This window comes from Pseudopodoces humilis, chromosome 6 (assembly GCF_049639895.1).
Source record: "Pseudopodoces humilis isolate 2021_Gansu_Grassland_sample_001 chromosome 6, ASM4963989v1, whole genome shotgun sequence".
NCBI lineage: Eukaryota > Metazoa > Chordata > Aves > Passeriformes > Paridae > Pseudopodoces > Pseudopodoces humilis.
The window spans coordinates 552,070-570,655 of NC_142205.1; the positions used below are offsets into that span (position 1 = coordinate 552,070).

At 52.2% G+C, this 18,586-nt stretch overlaps 1 protein-coding gene across 1 annotated transcript in view; it reads right to left on the reverse strand.

Annotated features, from left to right (window-relative positions):
• Positions 1-18,586, reverse strand: part of ALMS1 (ALMS1 centrosome and basal body associated protein) — a 72,786-nt gene that overhangs the window by 40,008 nt on the left and 14,192 nt on the right. The window contains exons 2-3 of the mRNA XM_088056384.1: positions 13,751-13,874; positions 25-127 (exon numbers count right to left, since the gene is read on the reverse strand). Coding sequence (XP_087912510.1) covers positions 25-127; positions 13,751-13,874 — 227 coding nt within the window. The remainder of the gene's footprint in view (positions 1-24; positions 128-13,750; positions 13,875-18,586) is intronic.

Sequence of the window (18,586 nt, forward strand, 5' to 3'; positions counted from 1 at the left end):
CTGGGCCCAGAAACCCCATCCCACCTCAAGGGAAGGAAATCCATCTGGGATCCCTGCAGGAACGTCTCGGCCCGCGCTGGGCTCAGCAGCAGGGGCAGGCACGGGGAGAAGCGGCTCTCCTGGAGATCTGGGAGAGGGAAAAACACCAGCAGGGCAGTGAGAGCCGGCAGCACAGCCCTGCATTCCCAGAGATCCCAGCCCTGCATTCCCAGAGATCCCAGCCCTGCATTCCCAGAGATCCCAGCCCTGCATTCCCAGAGATCCCAGCCCTGCATTCCCAGTGATCCCAGCCCTGCATTCCCAGAGATCCCAGCCCCGCATTCCCAGTGATCCCAGCCCCACATTCCCAGAGATCCCAGCCCCACATTCCCAGAGATCCCAGCCCTGCATTCCCAGTGATCCCAGCCCTGCATTCCCAGAGATCCCAGCCCTGCATTCCCAGAGATCCCAGCCCTGCATTCCCAGAGATCCCAGCCCTGCATTCCCAGTGATCCCAGCCCTGCATTCCCAGAGATCCCAGCCCTGCATTCCCAGAGATCCCAGCCCTGCATTCCCAGAGATCCCAGCCCTGCATTCCCAGAGATCCCAGCCCTGCATTCCCAGAGATCCCAGCCCTGCATTCCCAGAGATCCCAGCCCTGCATTCCCAGAGATCCCAGCCCTGCATTCCCAAAGATCCCAGCCCTGCATTCCCAGAGATCCCAGCCCTGCATTCCCAGAGATCCCAGCCCCGCATTCCCAGTGATCCCATCCCCACATTCCCAGTGATCCCAGCTCTGCATTCCCAGTGATCCCAGCCCTGCATTCCCAGTGATCCCAGCCCTGCATTCCCAGTGATCCCAGCCCTGCATTCCCAAAGATCCCAGCCCCGCATTCCCAGTGATCCCATCCCCACATTCCCAGTGATCCCATTCCCAGTGATCCCAGTCCCACATTCCCAGTGATCCCATTCCCAGTGATCCCAGTCCCACATTCCCAGTGATCCCAGTCCCACATTCCCAGCGATCCCAGCTGCAGGGAAGGGGAGGGAATCCCATCCTTTATCCCCTGAGCCTCCTCCCTCCCGGGTTGAGCTGAGCTTTCTCATCCCGTACCAAATCCAGGTCTCAGCCACTGACTCCTGGCACTGCCATCCCAAACAATCCTGAAATTCCTGCTGGGCCATGCCCATCCTGTCCCACCCCACCAGCACCTCCCTCTCATTTCCAGGTGGGATCACACAGGATTCCCTGTGGGATCTACAGGGATTTTATCCCAAAACCTTGTCCTTTACAGAGCCAGGATCCCTCTCATTTCCAGGTGGGATCACACAGGATTCCCTGTGGGATCTACAGGGATTTTATCCCAAAACCTTGTCCTTTACAGAGCCAGGATCCCTCTCATTTCCAGGTGGGATCACACAGGATTCCCTGTGGGATCTACAGGGATTTTATCCCAAAACCTTGTCCTTTACAGAGCCAGGATCCCTCTCATTTCCAGGTGGGATCACACAGGATTCCCTGTGGGATCTACAGGGATTTTATCCCAAAACCTTGTACTTTACATAGCCAGGATCCCTCTCATTTCCAGGTGGGATCACACAGGATTCCCTGTGGGATTTACAGGGATTTTATCCCAAAACCTTGTCCTTTACAGAGCCAGGATCCCTCTCATTTCCAGGTGGGATCACACAGGATTCCCTGTGGGATTTACAGGGATTTTATCCCAAAACCTTGTACTTTACAGAGCCAGGATCCCACTGGTGCTTTCCCTACTCCGTTTTCCAGCTCTGATTCCAGCAAAGGCTGTGTGGAGTTTTTTCCTTCAGGGATCCAAAGCAATAACCAAACCCAGCAGCCAGGGATGAATTGAACAAGCAATTCCAGTTTCTAGCCTGCATTTCTTTGCTCTTTGGGGTATTTGGTGGATTTTTTCCAGTTCATTGTTTATAAAAGCAAATGGAAATGGTTCAAGGCAGGAGAATAAAAGCAGCTCTAAATACAGATGGAATTATCTGTGGGGTTTAGACACAACTCTATCTTTGGGAGGGCTCTCCTTTCTTTAACTCTAAGCTGGTTATGTGATAAATGTAAATAACTACACACATATCTGAGGGGTGCAAAAAATACTCCAAATATTCCAAACAAGCTTTTATTTTCAAAGGGAAAGAGCTATTTGTGGTCAAGGGAGCGACTTCCTAAGCCAGAAATGCCATTTATTGAATTTAGGCTCATGAGTTTCCAATCACTCGGACAAGCCACAGCCTGCACCACCGAGAGGAGAACAAACAAATCAGAGAAATGATCAGCACACACACAGAAATGCAGTTTTCATTCCATCAGCTCCACCCCGAGCATCACCTGACCAGGGGCAGCCAAACACAAGGCAGCCTTGCTTATTAATTTTTAATTTCATCCTTCTAATTAACTTTTTTTTAATTACTTTAGAACTCTGGGTGGTGAGAGAATAATTACCCAGATAGAAATAACTGAATTTACAACACCAAATATGATTAGAATGCTTTTTTTGGAATCTTAGAGAGAGGAAATGAGATGTAGCTTAAAGAAATAGGTGTAAATAATTATTGCTGAGCAATGTGGCAGCAGCAGGAACTGCAGAGGTGCAATCCCGACTGGAAAACACAGCTGGATGGGAAAGTTAATTCTGACACACGTGGAAGTGCAAAAAAGAGAGGAGAAAATGGGAAGGGAAGGGGAAGGGGAAGGGGAAGGGGAAGGGGAAGGGGAAGGGGAGATAAAGAAGATAAATCACTCAGGATATACTCGGGATAACTCACTGGGACACAGCAGCTCCTCAGAGCTCTTCCACCAAAGGGCACAACCAAACCTGGGGCTTTGAGCACCTCTGATGGGGCAGGGATGGGATTGAGACAGGGATGGGATTGGGGCAGGGATGGGATTGGGGAATTGGGGCAGGGATGGGATTGGGACAGGGATGGGATTGGGACAGGGATGGGATTGAGACAGGGATGGGATTGGGGCAGGGATGGGATTGGGGAATTGGGGCAGGGATGGGATTGGGACAGGGATGGGATTGGGACAGGGATGGGATTGGGACAGGGATGGGATTGGGACAGGGATGGGATTGAGACAGGGATGGGATTGGAGCAAGGATGGGATTGGGACAGGGATGGGATTGGGACAGGGATGGGATTGGGGAATTGGGGCAGGGATGGGATTGGGGCAGGGATGGGATTGAGACAGGGATGGGATTGGGGCAGGGATGGGATTGGGACAGGGATGGGATTGGGGAATTGGGGCAGGGATGGGATTGGGGCAGGGATGGGATTGGAGCAGGGATGGGATTGGGGGATTGGAGCAGGGATGGGATTGGAGAAGGGATGGGATTGGAGCAGGGATGGGATTGGAGCAGGGATGGGATTGGGGAATTGGGACAGGGATGGGATTGGGACAGGGATGGGATTGGAGCAGGGATGGGATTGGGACAGGGATGGGATTGGGACAGGGATGGGATTGGAGCAGGGATGGGATTGGGGAATTGGGACAGGGATGGGATTGGATCAGGGATGGGATTGGAGAAGGGATGGGATTGGAGCAAGGATGGGATTGGGACAGGGATGGGATTGGAGCAGGGATGGGATTGGGACAGGGATGGGATTGGAGCAGGGATGGGATTGGAGCAGGGATGGGATTGGAGCAGGGATGGGATTGGGACAGGGATGGGATTGGGGAATTGGGGCAGGGATGGGATTGGGGCAGGGATGGGATTGGAGCAGGGATGGGATTGGAGCAGGGATGGGATTGGAGCAGGGATGGGATTGGGACAGGGATGGGATTGGGACAGGGATGGGATTGGGACAGGGATGGGATTGGGACAGGGATGGGATTGGGGCAGGGATGGGATTGGAGCAGGGATGGGATTGGGGAATTGGGACAGGGATGGGATTGAGACAGGGATGGGATTGGGACAGGGATGGGATTGGGGAATTGGGACAGGGATGGGATTGGAGCAGGGATGGGATTGGAGCAGGGATGGGATTGGAGCAGGGATGGGATTGGAGCAGGGATGGGATTGGAGCAGGGATGGGATTGGGACAGGGATGGGATTGGAGCAGGGATGGGATTGGGACAGGGATGAGACCAGGGCAGGGATGGCACCAGGGCAGGGATGGGATTTAATCAGACTCTGAATCCTGATTTTAAATCAGGAGGAGGCTGGGCTGATTCCCTGTACCTCCCTCACTTTTCTCAAACACTCAGAGAACAGAGAGGTTTGCTCAGGGCTGGGACTGACAGAGCCTGGACTCCACATTCCCAATTCCTGCCCATTAACTGGGAGCCTGGACTCCACATTCCCAATTCCTGCCCATTAACTGGGAGCCTGGACTCCACATTTCCAATTCCTGCCCATTAACTGGGAGCCTGGACTCCACATTCCCAATTCCTGCCCATTAACTGGGAGCCTGGACTCCACATTCCCAATTCCTGCCCATTAACTGGGAGCCTGGACTCCACATTCCCAATTCCTGCCCATTAACTGGGAGCCTGGACTCCACATTCCCAATTCCTGCCCATTAACTGGGAGCCTGGACTCCACATTCCCAATTCCTGCCCATTAACTGGGAGCCTGGACTCCACATTCCCAATTCCTGCCCATTAACTGGGAGCCTGGACTCCACATTCCCAATTCCTGCCCATTAACTGGGAGCACACAGGATTTCCAGTGCATTTGGCCTGCTCAGTGCACATTCACTCCGAATTTTTCACTGTTCCACTTGGCAGTACTGAGCAGGTTAATCTGGATACAGAATTGCATTAAAGATGCAAACCAGTGTTTTTTAAGAAACATTAAGCCAGCTGGAACCTGAACTCTATCAGCTCTGTTAGATGGACATTCCCCCCTCCCAAATCTTGTTTTCTATTTAAAATGGCATTAGTGAACAAGTAATATTAATTGCAGTTATCAAATCAGAGTTGTCAGCTGCCATCAGGACACACTTCATGTGGCAGAACTGGCACCTTCCTTTCAGTCATGCAAGAGAAGAGGAAAACAAGTTTTTCTGATTTCAGATGAACTTCTTCACTTGGAGTGAAAATGTATTTTCAAGCTAAATTGAAAAGCAGGAGTGATTAAAGAAAAGGTTTTTCCACACCAAAAACAAACCTTGGTGTGCTTTGGAAATGAAGAAACAAAGAGGACTAAGGGAGGGCACAGAAAATAATTGGGGAAAAAAAAAGCTGTCAAAAACAGATGTTGCCAATCTTTTGTGTACACAGATGAATAAAGTAAATGTGCATATCCAGACACACACACCCCCCAGAAATCACAACATTTGGCTGATAAATCAGCACTTTCAGGCTCTATTATATCAACAAAAACCTAAGTGCCACTACATTTGTATTAAGAAACTCAAAGAGATGAAGAAGTGACTGAACATTGTGCAAGCAGAGGCAGAACAGGGAACTCTGCACTGAGCCATTCATTCCCTGCCCCACGTGGAACTCCAGAAATCCCAGAACTCCTCCACAGAAGCTCAAGGACGAGGCAGGCGTTTGCCAAACAACCAAACCCTCAGAGCACAGACCTTCAACAGAGGCCAGGGAAGGGAGGGAGGTGTCCCAGGCCAGGCTGGGCTCCGGGGCCTGGAGCAGCCCAGGACAGCGGGAGGTGGCCCTGCCATGGATGGGTGGGAAGGGATGGGCTTGGAGCTCCTCCAACCCAAACCATTCCCAGTTCAAGATTCCTGACCCAAACCATTCCTGACCCAAACCATTCCCAACCCAAACCATTCCTGACCCAAACCATTCCCGACCCAAACCATTCCTGACCCAAACCATTCCCAACCCAAACCATTCCTGACCCAAACCATTCCCAACCCAAACCATTCCTGACCCAAACCATTCCCAGTTCAAACCATTCCCGGCCCAAACCATTCCTGACCCAAACCATTCCCGACCCAAACCATTCCCAACCCAAACCATTCCCAACCCAAACCATTCCCAGTTCAAGATTCCTGACCCAAACCATTCCCGACCCAAACCATTCCTGACCCAAACCATTCCTGACCCAAACCATTCCTGACCCAAACCATTCCCGACCCAAACCATTCCCGACCCAAACCATTCCCAGTTCAAGATTCCTGACCCAAACCATTCCTGACCCAAACCATTCCTGACCCAAACCATTCCTGACCCAAACCATTCCCGACCCAAACCATTCCCAGTTCAAGATTCCTGACCCAAACCATTCCTGACCCAAACCATTCCCAACCCAAACCATTCCCAGTTCAACACTCCCAATCCAAACTGTTCCTGACCCAAACCATTCCCAACCCAAACCATTCCCAACCCAAACCATTCCCAACCCAAACCATTCCCAGTTCAAGATTCCTGACCCAAACCATTCCCAACCCAAACCATTCCCAACCCAAACCATTCCTGACCCAAACCATTCCCGACCCAAACCATTCCCGACCCAAACCATTCCTGACCCAAACCATTCCTGACCCAAACCATTCCCAGCTCATCCATTCCCAGCTCAACATTCCTGACCCAAAGCACCACCCCGAGCCTGACCCCTCTGCAGGGCGGGTTCAGGGGCTGCAGCTGGACAAGGGAAAGTTCTCCCCAATTCAGAATCAGACCTCGCACACCAAACACCTGTGGGGCTGTGCTCTCCAACTGGGATCCATTCCCTGTTCCCAACTGGGATCCATTCCCTGTCCCCAACTGGGATCCATTCCCTGTTCCCACACTGGGATCCATTCCCTGCCCCCAACTGGGATCCATTCCCTGCCCCCAACTGGGATCCATTCCCTGTTCCCACACTGGGATCCATTCCCTGTTCCCACACTGGGATCCATCCCCTGTTCCCAACTGGGATCCATTCCCTGCCCCCAACTGGGATCCATTCCCTGCCCCCAACTGGGATCCATTCCCTGTTCCCACACTGGGATCCATTCCCTGTTCCCACACTGGGATCCATTCCCTGCCCCCAACTGGGATCCATTCCCTGTTCCCAACTGGGATCCATTCCCTGTTCCCAACTGGGATCCATCCCCTGCTCCCAACTGGGATCCATTCCCTGTTCCCAACTGGGATCCAACCCCTGCCCCCAACTGGGATCCATCCCCTGTTCCCAACTGGGATCCATTCCCTGTTCCCAACTGGGATCCAACCCCTGCCCCCAACTGGGATCCATCCCCTGTTCCCAACTGGGATCCATCCCCTGTTCCCAACTGGGATCCATTCCCTGTTCCCACACTGGGATCCATTCCCTGTTCCCAACTGGGATCCATCCCCTGTCCCCAACTGGGATCCATCCCCTGTTCCCAACTGGGATCCATTCCCTGTTCCCACACTGGGATCCATTCCCTGTTCCCAACTGGGATCCATCCCCTGTTCCCAACTGGGATCCATCCCCTGTTCCCAACTGGGATCCATTCCCTGTTCCCACACTGGGATCCATTCCCTGTTCCCACACTGGGATCCATTCCCTGCCCCCAACTGGGATCCATTCCCTGTTCCCAACTGGGATCCATTCCCTGTTCCCACACTGGGATCCATTCCCTGTTCCCAGCTGGGATCCATCCCCTGTTCCCACACTGGGATCCATTCCCTGTTCCCAACTGGGATCCATTCCCTGTTCCCACACTGGGATCCATTCCCTGTTCCCTGGCTTCACCCAGGAGTGCTCCAGTTTTGGCAGGGATCTGCCTGAGCTCACAGCTCCCTCCTTCCCCAAAGGATTCCAGGGATCTGCTGAGCTCACAGCTCCCTCCTTCCCCAAAGGATTCCAGGGATCTGCTGAGCTCACAGCTCCCTCCTTCCCCAAAGGATTCCAGGGATCTGCTGAGCTCACAGCTCCCACATTCCCCAAAGGATTCCAGGGATCTGCTGAGCTCACAGCTCCCACATTCCCCAAAGGATTCCAGGGATCTGCTGAGCTCAGAGCTCCCTCCTTCCCCAAGGATTCCCCTCGGGACTGGGGGTGAGCTCTGCCTGGAAGCAGCAGATGAACAGGGCCAGGAGAGGAGAGTGAGGGGAAGAAGGGACAGGAGAAGGAAGGGAAGAGGCAGAAAAGTTGGGATTTGCTGCAGCCATGGAAATGCAGCATGGAAATGCATGGAAATGCATGGAAATGCAGCGTGGAAATGCAGCGTGGAAATGCAGCGTGGAAATGCAGCGTGGAAATGCAGCGTGGAAATGCAGCGTGGAAATGCAGCGTGGAAATGCATGGAAATGCATGGAAATGCATGGAAATGCAGCGTGGAAATGCAGCGTGGAAATGCAGCGTGGAAATGCATGGAAATGCATGGAAATGCAGCGTGGAAATGCATGGAAATGCATGGAAATGCAGCGTGGAAATGCAGCGTGGAAATGCAGCGTGGAAATGCAGCGTGGAAATGCTCGCTCCCTGCAGAGGAGAGGCACCACAAGGAGCCCAATAAAGGACATTTTCCCAGGGCTGGAAACCTCATTTAGCAATTATAGAAACATGTAACAATTATTACATAATATTAATAATAATTAGTTCTTGTATGAGCCCAAAGGCAGCCCCGTCCCAGGCTCTGCCTCCTTTGGCTTCCCCACTTCCAACAGCACACAAAGCTCTCCCTGCTCTCCCCTGGGGCAGAAATCAGGGAAATCTGGGAGGCTCAGGATGGATCTGGGGCAGAGTTGGAGGCTCAGGAAGGATCTGGGGCAGAGTTGGAGGCTCAGGATGGATCTGGGGCACATTTGGAGGCTCAGGATGGATCTGGGGCACATTTGGAGGCTCAGGAAGGATCCAGAGGCACATTTGGAGGCTCAGGATGGATCTGGGGCACATTTGGAGGCTCAGGAAGGATCTGTGGCACATTTGGAGGCTCAGGAAGGATCCAGAGGCACATTTGGAGGCTCAGGAAGGATCCAGAGGCACACTGAGGAGTCTCAGGAAGGATCTGTGGCACATTTGGAGGCTCAGGAAGGATCTGGGGCACATTTGGAGGCTCAGGAAGGATCCAGAGGCACATTTGGAGGCTCAGGAAGGATCTGTGGCACATTTGGAGGCTCAGGAAGGATCTGGGGCACATTTGGAGGCTCAGGATGGATCTGGGGCACATTTGGAGGCTCAGGAAGGATCCAGAGGCACACTGAGGAGTCTCAGGAAGGATCCAGAGGCACATTTGGAGGCTCAGGAAGGATCCAGAGGCACATTTGGAGGCTCAGGAAGGATCCAGAGGCACATTTGGAGGCTCAGGAAGGCTCAGGCCTGGAGCAGGTGTCTGGGCTGGAGGCTGCAGTGATTTCAGCACCGCTCTCTGCAGCTCCTCGTGTCAGAGCTGGGATTTTTCCTGCTGTCACTCTGAAGGTCAGAAGTGTCCTCAGTGCAGCTCTCTGAGCAGGCAGAGCTGGGCCTGCTCCTTTTTCTCCCAGCCTGCTGACAAGTCTGAATGCCACAGTCAAGCTGCCATTTGGGGGGGATAAAAAAGGAAGGCAAAACAAAAACAAAGCCCTGGCTCTGTCAAGCTGTTCCACGGAGCACTTCAGTACAACTGTCATTGTCATCCCTCCCCTCCTGACATGAAATCCAAGACACTTTTTGAGGAGGAGGAGGAGAAATAAATGAATATTGCAGCTGTGGCTTCCTTCCCTCTCAGTTCTCCTGCTGTATCTGGGGATTCAGTGCACACAGCAAGCTCATCTCCAGAGAGCAGCAGAGAAAACTGCAGAGGAGAGGCCTCTCCCAGCTTTTATCACATCACTCAGCCTTCTGCTTGCTCCTTAATTCCAGCTGCACTGGCAACATAAAGCTTGACAAATATCAAGAAGTTTTTCTTGATCTAATGGCTTCCAGTTCTGCAAATAACAGTGATGGGGAGAAGGGCTGTAAAATGCAGGGAACACAAGAATCCTGCCCAGAGGGTGTGGGACAAGGCACGGCCAACCTTCCACGTCCTGAGATCTGTCCTGAACCTCACTTCCCTACAAAAACGGGGATTTATTCCCTGTCCACCAGCTCCCTGTGATGCACACACAGCTTTTAACATTTCCTGAAGGGGAAGAGCTCCTCAAGACCATCCCAGAAGCAGTTCTGGAGCCAGCAGGCAGCAGCTCCCGGTGCTGTGATTGAACCCAGGCTGTCGGTGCTGGAGCACTGAGCAGGAACTCCTCCAGCATCCGCCCTCTCTCCACTCCTGTGTGCAACACCACAGGCAAGAGGCTCAAACACAAACCCTGTGAGCCACACAAGTGCAGCTGCCAAAAGCCAATTGAATCCCTGCAGTGAATGGAACAGGAGACACTGGGGACAGCTGCAGCCATCAGGGTGACCCCCACCCTGGGAGGGACTGAGCCTCAGGGGGCCTGGGATGAACCACAGCCCGCCCAAGATGCTCCTTCTCCTCTTACAAACTCCTTCACCAAGGATGCAGCACAGCATTATCAAAACCATCTCAAAAACTGATGAAAATGAGCAGGAGCTTCACATTTAAGAAAGGGTCAAATTCCTAAACCCCTCAGGAGCTGCTACGAGATGGATCTGGGGCAGTTCCCAAGGCAATTCCCAAGGCAAGTTCAACTCCATGCCCTTAGGGGGTGTTTTAAATTCCAAACAAAACCCCAAAAAGCAGCTACACACAGGCAAGCTGACACAGGGAATGGCAAATTGCACAGGCAGTTAACTCCAAGCACAGAGGGTTTATTTTAAAATACACAATTATGTTATTGGCCTCTCCATTTTGTTTGTTTGGGAAGAAACAGCACTGGTGGAGCGACAGCAGCTTTAGAGACACCTTCATCCACCAGCTTCATCCTCACCCTGGGAAACTGAGTCACAAAAGGAATGTCCTCACGGGCAGGGAACTCCTGCCTCTGCAGGGGCAGCGGGGCAAGAAGCAACCCCTGGGCTGGGGAGCAGGGTGGAGCTTTACCAGGTGCAGCTTTACCAAGCTTTGGGTGGAGCTTTACCAGGTGCAGCTTTACCAGGATGGAGCTTTACCAGGTGCAGCTTTACCAGGTGCAGCTTTACCAAGCTTTGGGTGGAGCTTTACCAGGAGGAGCTTTACCAAGAGGAGCTTTACCAGGTGCAGCTTTACCAAGCTTTGGGTGCAGCTTTACCAGGTGCAGCTTTACCAAGCTTTGGGTGGAGCTTTACCAGGTGGAGCTTTACCAGGATGGAGCTTTACCAGGATGGAGCTTTACCAGGATGGAGCTTTACCAGGTGCAGCTTTACCAGGTGCAGCTTTACCAAGCTTTGGGTGCAGCTTTCCCAGGTGCAGCTTTCCCAGGTGCAGCTTTACCAAGCTTTGGGTGCAGCTTTACCAGGTGGAGCTTTACCAGGATGGAGCTTTACCAGGTGCAGCTTTACCAAGCTTTGGGTGGAGCTTTACCAAGCTTTGGGTGGAGCTTTACCAGGATGGAGCTTTACCAGGTGGAGCTTTACCAGGATGGAGCTTTACCAAGCTTTGGGTGGAGCTTTACCAGGTGGAGCTTTACCAGGATGGAGCTTTACCAAGCTTTGGGTGGAGCTTTACCAGGATGGAGCTTTACCAAGCTTTGGGTGGAGCTTTACCAGGTGGAGCTTTACCAAGCTTTGGGTGGAGCTTTACCAGGTGGAGCTTTACCAGGATGGAGCTTTACCAAGCTTTGGGTGGAGCTTTACCAGGATGGAGCTTTACCAAGCTTTGGGTGGAGCTTTACCAGGTGGAGCTTTACCAGGTGGAGCTTTACCAAGCTTTGGGTGGAGCTTTACCAGGATGGAGCTTTACCAGGTGGAGCTTTACCAGGATGGAGCTTTACCAGGTGCAGCTTTACCAAGCTTTGGGTGGAGCTTTACCAAGCTTTGGGTGGAGCTTTACCAGGTGGAGCTTTACCAAGCTTTGGGTGGAGCTTTACCAGGATGGAGCTTTACCAAGCTTTGGGTGGAGCTTTACCAGGTGCAGCTTTACCAAGCTTTGGGTGCAGCTTTCCCAGGTGCAGCTTTACCAAGCTTTGGGTGGAGCTTTACCAGGTGGAGCTTTACCAAGCTTTGGGTGGAGCTTTACCAGGATGGAGCTTTACCAGGTGGAGCTTTACCAGGATGGAGCTTTACCAGGTGCAGCTTTACCAAGCTTTGGGTGGAGCTTTACCAGGATGGAGCTTTACCAAGCTTTGGGTGGAGCTTTACCAGGTGCAGCTTTACCAAGCTTTGGGTGCAGCTTTCCCAGGTGCAGCTTTACCAAGCTTTGGGTGCAGCTTTACCAGGTGGAGCTTTACCAGGATGGAGCTTTACCAGGTGCAGCTTTACCAAGCTTTGGGTGGAGCTTTACCAAGCTTTGGGTGGAGCTTTACCAGGTGGAGCTTTACCAAGCTTTGGGTGGAGCTTTACCAGGATGGAGCTTTACCAGGTGGAGCTTTACCAAGCTTTGGGTGGAGCTTTACCAGGTGCAGCTTTACCAAGCTTTGGGTGCAGCTTTCCCAGGTGCAGCTTTACCAAGCTTTGGGTGGAGCTTTACCAGGTGGAGCTTTACCAGGTGGAGCTTTACCAAGCTTTGGGTGCAGCTTTACCAGGTGGAGCTTTACCAGGCTTTGGGTGGAGCTTTACCAGGATGGAGCTTTACCAGGATGGAGCTTTACCAGGTGGAGCTTTACCAGGATGGAGCTTTACCAGGTGGAGCTTTACCAGGATGGAGCTTTACCAGGCTTTGGGTGGAGCTTTACCAGGTGGAGCTTTACCAGGCTTTGGGTGGAGCTTTACCAGGATGGAGCTTTACCAAGCTTTGGGTGGAGCTTTACCAGGATGGAGCTTTACCAAGCTTTGGGTGGAGCTTTACCAGGTGGAGCTTTACCAAGCTTTGGGTGGAGCTTTACCAGGATACTCTGACTCCATGGGAAAATGAACGGAAGCGAGGAAGCACCAAGGTGAAATACTAAACCTGGAATTTCTCAAAGCCACCTGTAACTGGGGGTTGGATGTGAAAAGGGGCAGCAGAGGCACTGAGCTGCCTGAAGTCCAGTGTCAGAACTGGAAAGTCTCAGCAGCAGTGACAGAAACTGCAGCCAAAGCCAAGGGCAGCAGTGAGGAATAAAAGCAGTGGAATGGTTTGGGTGGGAGGGATTTTAAGGATAGTTCATCCCATCCCCATCCATGGCAGGGACACCTTTCCCTGCCCCAGGGTGCTCCAGCCTGGCCTTGGGCACTGCCAGGGGTGCAAGCTGCACTCAGGGCTGTCCTTAACTGCACAGGAAAACAAGAGCAAAGCTTTCCCTGGGACTAAGGGAACCCCTTCACTCCCAGAACATCCAGGGAACCACACAAACCCTTCAGCTCATCTCCAGGGGGGCTCTGACAACAAAATCACACCAAATCCACTTTGAAAACCTCATTTCTCACCCGAGCAAGGTCCAGCCCAGGTCAGGGGAGCAGTAAATTATCCATTGTGTAGCAATGGCTTTGTGCTGTCATTTCTGATGTCCCCGGCCTCTCTCCACCCTGTGTGCCCTGCAGCAGCCAGGGACACAGGGGAGATGGATTAAATTGCCAAAGAAAACCCTAAAATCGAGCTGCTCTTTCCCTTGCTGAGATGGCAGTCACAGCTTTATTCCTTGGGATCCTTCGGGGTGAGGTGGCAGGAGGGAAGGAGGAAGAGGATGGATGAGCACTCCTTTTTGAGGACAGGGAAAAAGGGTGGGGGGAATTCACACAACCAATAAGGGGAACTGGGGAAGAACAAGATAAAGGGAAAGAAACTCACAGTTCTACATTTGTGGGGGTACATTTTTTGGGTCACACCATTTTTCCTAACTGCATTCCAACAGCTTTGGACTCACCCAGCGGCGAGGCAGGGGCTGGAGCTCCAGGAGAAGCCTGAGCTGAGGACAGCAGCCCTTCCTCCAGCGTGGGGAACTCGGCCAGGTCCGTGCAGCCGCTCTCCACCAGGCACAACCACGAGCCCTGCGGGAATAAAAGCAGCCCTGAGAGATGGAACAAAGCAATTCTGCCTCCAAACAGGGCTCCCAACACTCGGCCTGGAACGGGAAAGGATCACAGCTTGATAATAAACACAGAAAACTCCCACTGAACTGACCCTGCCGGGGCTCTCCTGCCCCTGGAGACGCTCCCAAGGTGCTGAAGCTCCCTTCCTCAGCAGAACTTTGCTGCATGAGCCAGGAGTTTTGCACAACCACTCAGAAATCCAATGGTTTTTAATTTATTGATAACGCTCAGCCTTTGGCACCTGCCAGCTGAGGGAATTCCCAGAGCAATTCAGTATTTGGCAGCACATCCAGCAGATCTCTGCCACTGCATCACGGTGCAAGCTCTGGATTGCACATAAAGCACCTCCTTTTAATTGCAGTCACTAATTAACCCTCACCCCAAGCCACACCAGCTCAGTATACACGCTGCAGCAGCAGTGTCCTGAGGGATGGCTGCTCCCAGGGACATCCCAGGAATATCCCACTGCTCCCAGGGACATCCCAGGGACATCCCACTGCTCCCAGGGACATCCCAGGAATATCCCAGGAATATCCCACTGCTCCCACGAACATCCCAGGGAAATCCCTCTGCTCCCAGAGACATCCCAGGGACATCCCACTGCTCCCAGAGACATCCCAGGAATATCCCACTGCTCCCAGGGACATCCCAGGAATATCCCACTGCTCCCAGGGACATCCCAGGAATATCCCACTGCTCCCAGGGACATCCCAGGAATATCCCACTGCTCCCAGTGAAATCCCAGAAATATCCCAGAGACATCCCACTGCTCCCAGTGAAATCCCAGAAATATCCCAGAGACATCCCTCTGCTCCCAGGGACATCCCAGGAATATCCCAGGAATATCCCACTGCTCCCAGGGACATCCCAGGGAAATCCCTCTGCTCCCAGAGACATCCCAGGGACATCCCACTGCTCCCAGTGAAATCCCAGAAATATCCCAGAGACATCCCACTGCTCCCAGGGACATCCCAGGGACATCCCACTGCTCCCAGGGACATCCCAGAAATATCCCAGAGACATCCCACTGCTCCCAGGGACATCCCAGGGACATCCCACTGCTCCCAGGGACATCCCAGGAATATCCCAGGAATATCCCACTGCTCCCAGGGACATCCCAGGAATATCCAGGGACATCCCACTGCTCCCAGGGACATCCCAGGAATATCCAGGGACATCCCACTGCTCCTGGACTCCTGGGTTGTGCTGCTGCAGCTCAGGAAGTGATGGCACTGGGCTACAAGGGATCATTTGCTGGTTAAAAACACAGATTATTGCTCTGTATTTCAGAGTGTTCATTTGCTTCATGGACAAAGAAATCCATGGAATACTCAGGCCATTCCCAACGGGAGAAGCTGGGCTCCAGCCCCACCCTGGGCAGGGACCTAAACCCCACCCAGAGTCCCAAACTGCACTGCAAGAGGCAGGCTCCTTTCCCACTTCAGCTCCCAAAACCTGGGAGCATCATCCTGTGCACAGCAGCCCATCCCTCCTGAGGGACAGAGCTGCCCATTCCCAAATCCATGAAAATCAGGTTTGGAATAAACTCTAAATTCAGCACCTCCATCACAATCACCACTCACCCTGCCTGCTTTACAACCAGGGCCTGTGGGGGTTTCCAGGGACATCTTTTACATTTATTTCTCATGTTTATCTATTATTTCATTAAAACGGGATTTTACTTCTATTAATGATTTAAAATAGATTATTTTAAAGGCATCTTATGCAAATATCTTCAAAGAAGCCCAGGCTGATTTGTCTATTATAATGGAGCAGTATCTGCCATCCTTGAGGGCAGGGATTGAAGTGGGATTGGATTCCTGCCTGGAATTGAAGAGGGAATTCCTGCCTGGAATTGAATTCCTGCCTGGAATTGAAGAGGGAATTCCTGCCTGGAATTGAAGAGGGAATTCCTGCCTGGAATTGAAGAGGGAATTCCTGCCTGGAATTGAAGAGGGAATTCCTGCCTGGAATTGAAAAGGGAATTCCTGCCTGGAATTGAATTCCTGCCTGGAATTGAAGTGGGAATTCCTGCCTGGAATTGAATTCCTGCCTGGAACTGAAGAGGGAATTCCTGACTGGAATTGAAGTGGGAATTCCTGCCTGGAATTGAATTCCTGCCTGGAATTGAAGAGGGAATTCCTGCCTGGAATTGAATTCCTGCCTGGAATTGAAGAGGGAATTCCTGCCTGGAAAAGCAGCTGGATCACTTTCTCCTGGAGCAGGGAGCAGGGCAGCTGCTGCTGAGCTCAGGGAATTGCTCCCCTCCATCAGCCCAAGCCTGAGGACACGGAGCAGCTCTTCCCACCCAGGGCTCATCCTGGGACACACAAACCCAGCAGGAATGGAGCTGGCAGCCCAGAAAAACCTGGAGACAGGCACTGGGGAATATCAGGGAGGATGAAGTGGGAAGTGAGGTGGGAACAGCAGAAGCAAAGGGTCACACACTAAAAGGATTTCCCGAATGAATGAGAAAAGTGCAGAACACAGGGCTGTTCCAATGGCAGTGGAATTTAAATTCAGCATTTCAGGCTGCTCTCCTGCCAGGTGAATATTCCCTCCCACACGAGCTAACCTCTCACCTGGATTCTGCTGCATCCTGACACCCTACAAAGCCAGGGCATGCAAATAAAAGCTGAAGAGGTTTCAAAATCCATTTTAAGACTGCTCCTCCACACTGGAACTTCAGCATGGTCAGTTCACTCTGGACCATTTACTCATGCAATTTTCTTTTTAATACATAACATCTAAAAAAAGTGACTACAGCCATCACAAATGAATCTCCACCCATCTCCCTTGCTCCTTTTTCTGTGTGTTTCAATGCACCTGGTGTTGAAAAATGTCATAAACCCCAGGCTTATCTGAACAGGTTCCTTCTGCCCATAGAATCGTATTTCTACCTTTTTACCAAAGCATTTCATTATAGAATGAAAAAATAACAGTGATAATTCACTATCAACTGCAAGAATATTCCTGGGAGAGGGAATTTCATCTGAGCCAATCTTGGGCAAATGGGGATGGAATGAGATTACAGAAGATAAAGAGCTGAGCTTCTGCTTTAAGGCAATTTCTTCCCCAGAAACTCTCCCTCCTCCTCCCAAACACTCCCTGTGCACTTCCAGCTTCCCAATCCCATTCAGTTCCCAGAGAACCCAGACCAGGTTGGACCAGCCTTGTTTTGGGAACACAGAGAACCCCGTGCAGGTTTCTCGAGGAGGAAGTGGTGAGGAAATACTAATTAATGAGTTATTATTAATGAGTTATGATGCCACCTCTCCACCCAGCAAACTCCCAGCAGCTTCAGAGCACAGCTCCATCCCAAAGGGCTCCCCAGGGCTGGAGCATCCCATCAGCAGGAGGAGCAGGAAGGGATGCAGGCAGCAGCAGTGCAGAGGGATGGAGCACAGGGCTGAGTGGCTGCAGGCACAGAGAGCAGCAGAGCTGTCCCCAAACCCACCAGGACACACATTTCTCATGTCCCTGACCCCACCAGGACACACATTTCTCATGTCCCTGACCCCACCAGGACACACATTTCTCATGTCCCTGACCCACCAGGACACACATTTCTCATGTCCCCAAACCCACCAGGACACACATTTCTCATGTCAACTGACCCCACCAGGACACACATTTCTCATGTCCCTGACCCACCAGGACACACATTTCTCATGTCAACTGACCCCACCAGGACACACATTTCTCATGTCCCCAAACCCACCAGGACACACATTTCTCATGGAACACCCCACACTCCCATTTCTCTCTGCCCCCACGCCGTGAGAGACGGAACAGCCACGAGCCAGGGGCTCTCCAGTTTGAAGGAGCAGGTGAAATGAGGTGTGGAACAGAGGTGTGTACCCCAGCAGGTAACTCCTGCCTGCTGCAGGACCTGGTCTGACCTGATCTGTCACTGCCACAGCCGTGCTGGAGCCCCAGGGACCTGCAAGGCTCTGCACACACGAGGGATTCACGGAGTTAATTCCTGCTCACACAGAATTCAGAAGGGCCTGCAGCATGCAGCTCACAGATCTAAGCAGGAAAATGCCTTCTGTTTGTTTAAGGAAGGAGAAAACACACAGGATAACTGAGAGCACTCCGACTCCATCCAGGTTTGTTAATTCCCATTTCCACCTCAGTTTGTCACCATTTCTTATCCAAACACCCCTAAACTCCAGAGCTGCCTGCAATGTTCCTGGGTGTGGCAGAGGAACAGGGCTTGGTTTGGGGCTGGGTGGTGGAAGGGAGATGAAAAGAAATAGAGAAACGAATATAATTATAATTGGTCAGGAATTCTCCACTGCACCACAGTCCACAGAAAACACCTGTGGAGTTACAGCCAGAAACTGCATGTGAAAGAAAATGCCACCATCAGTGACTGATTCTCCCAGAAAGGCCCCAATCCTGAAAAACCAGCACCCAACAAGCCAAAAGCTCTGAAATCAGGGAGCAATCCCAGCAGCCCAGCTCTGCAGTTGTCAGCACAACCAACAGCTCCCCCAGCCCAGGGTGGGCACTGGAACCACTCCTGGGCACCATCACAGAACCACAGAACCACGGCCACTGCCCCAGGCTGAGCCACTGCCAGGGCTGGGGGAGCCAGGGAATGGCTCCACTGGGAAAGGGGAGATTGGACTGGGATCTTGGCAAGGAATTCCTGCCTGGGCTGC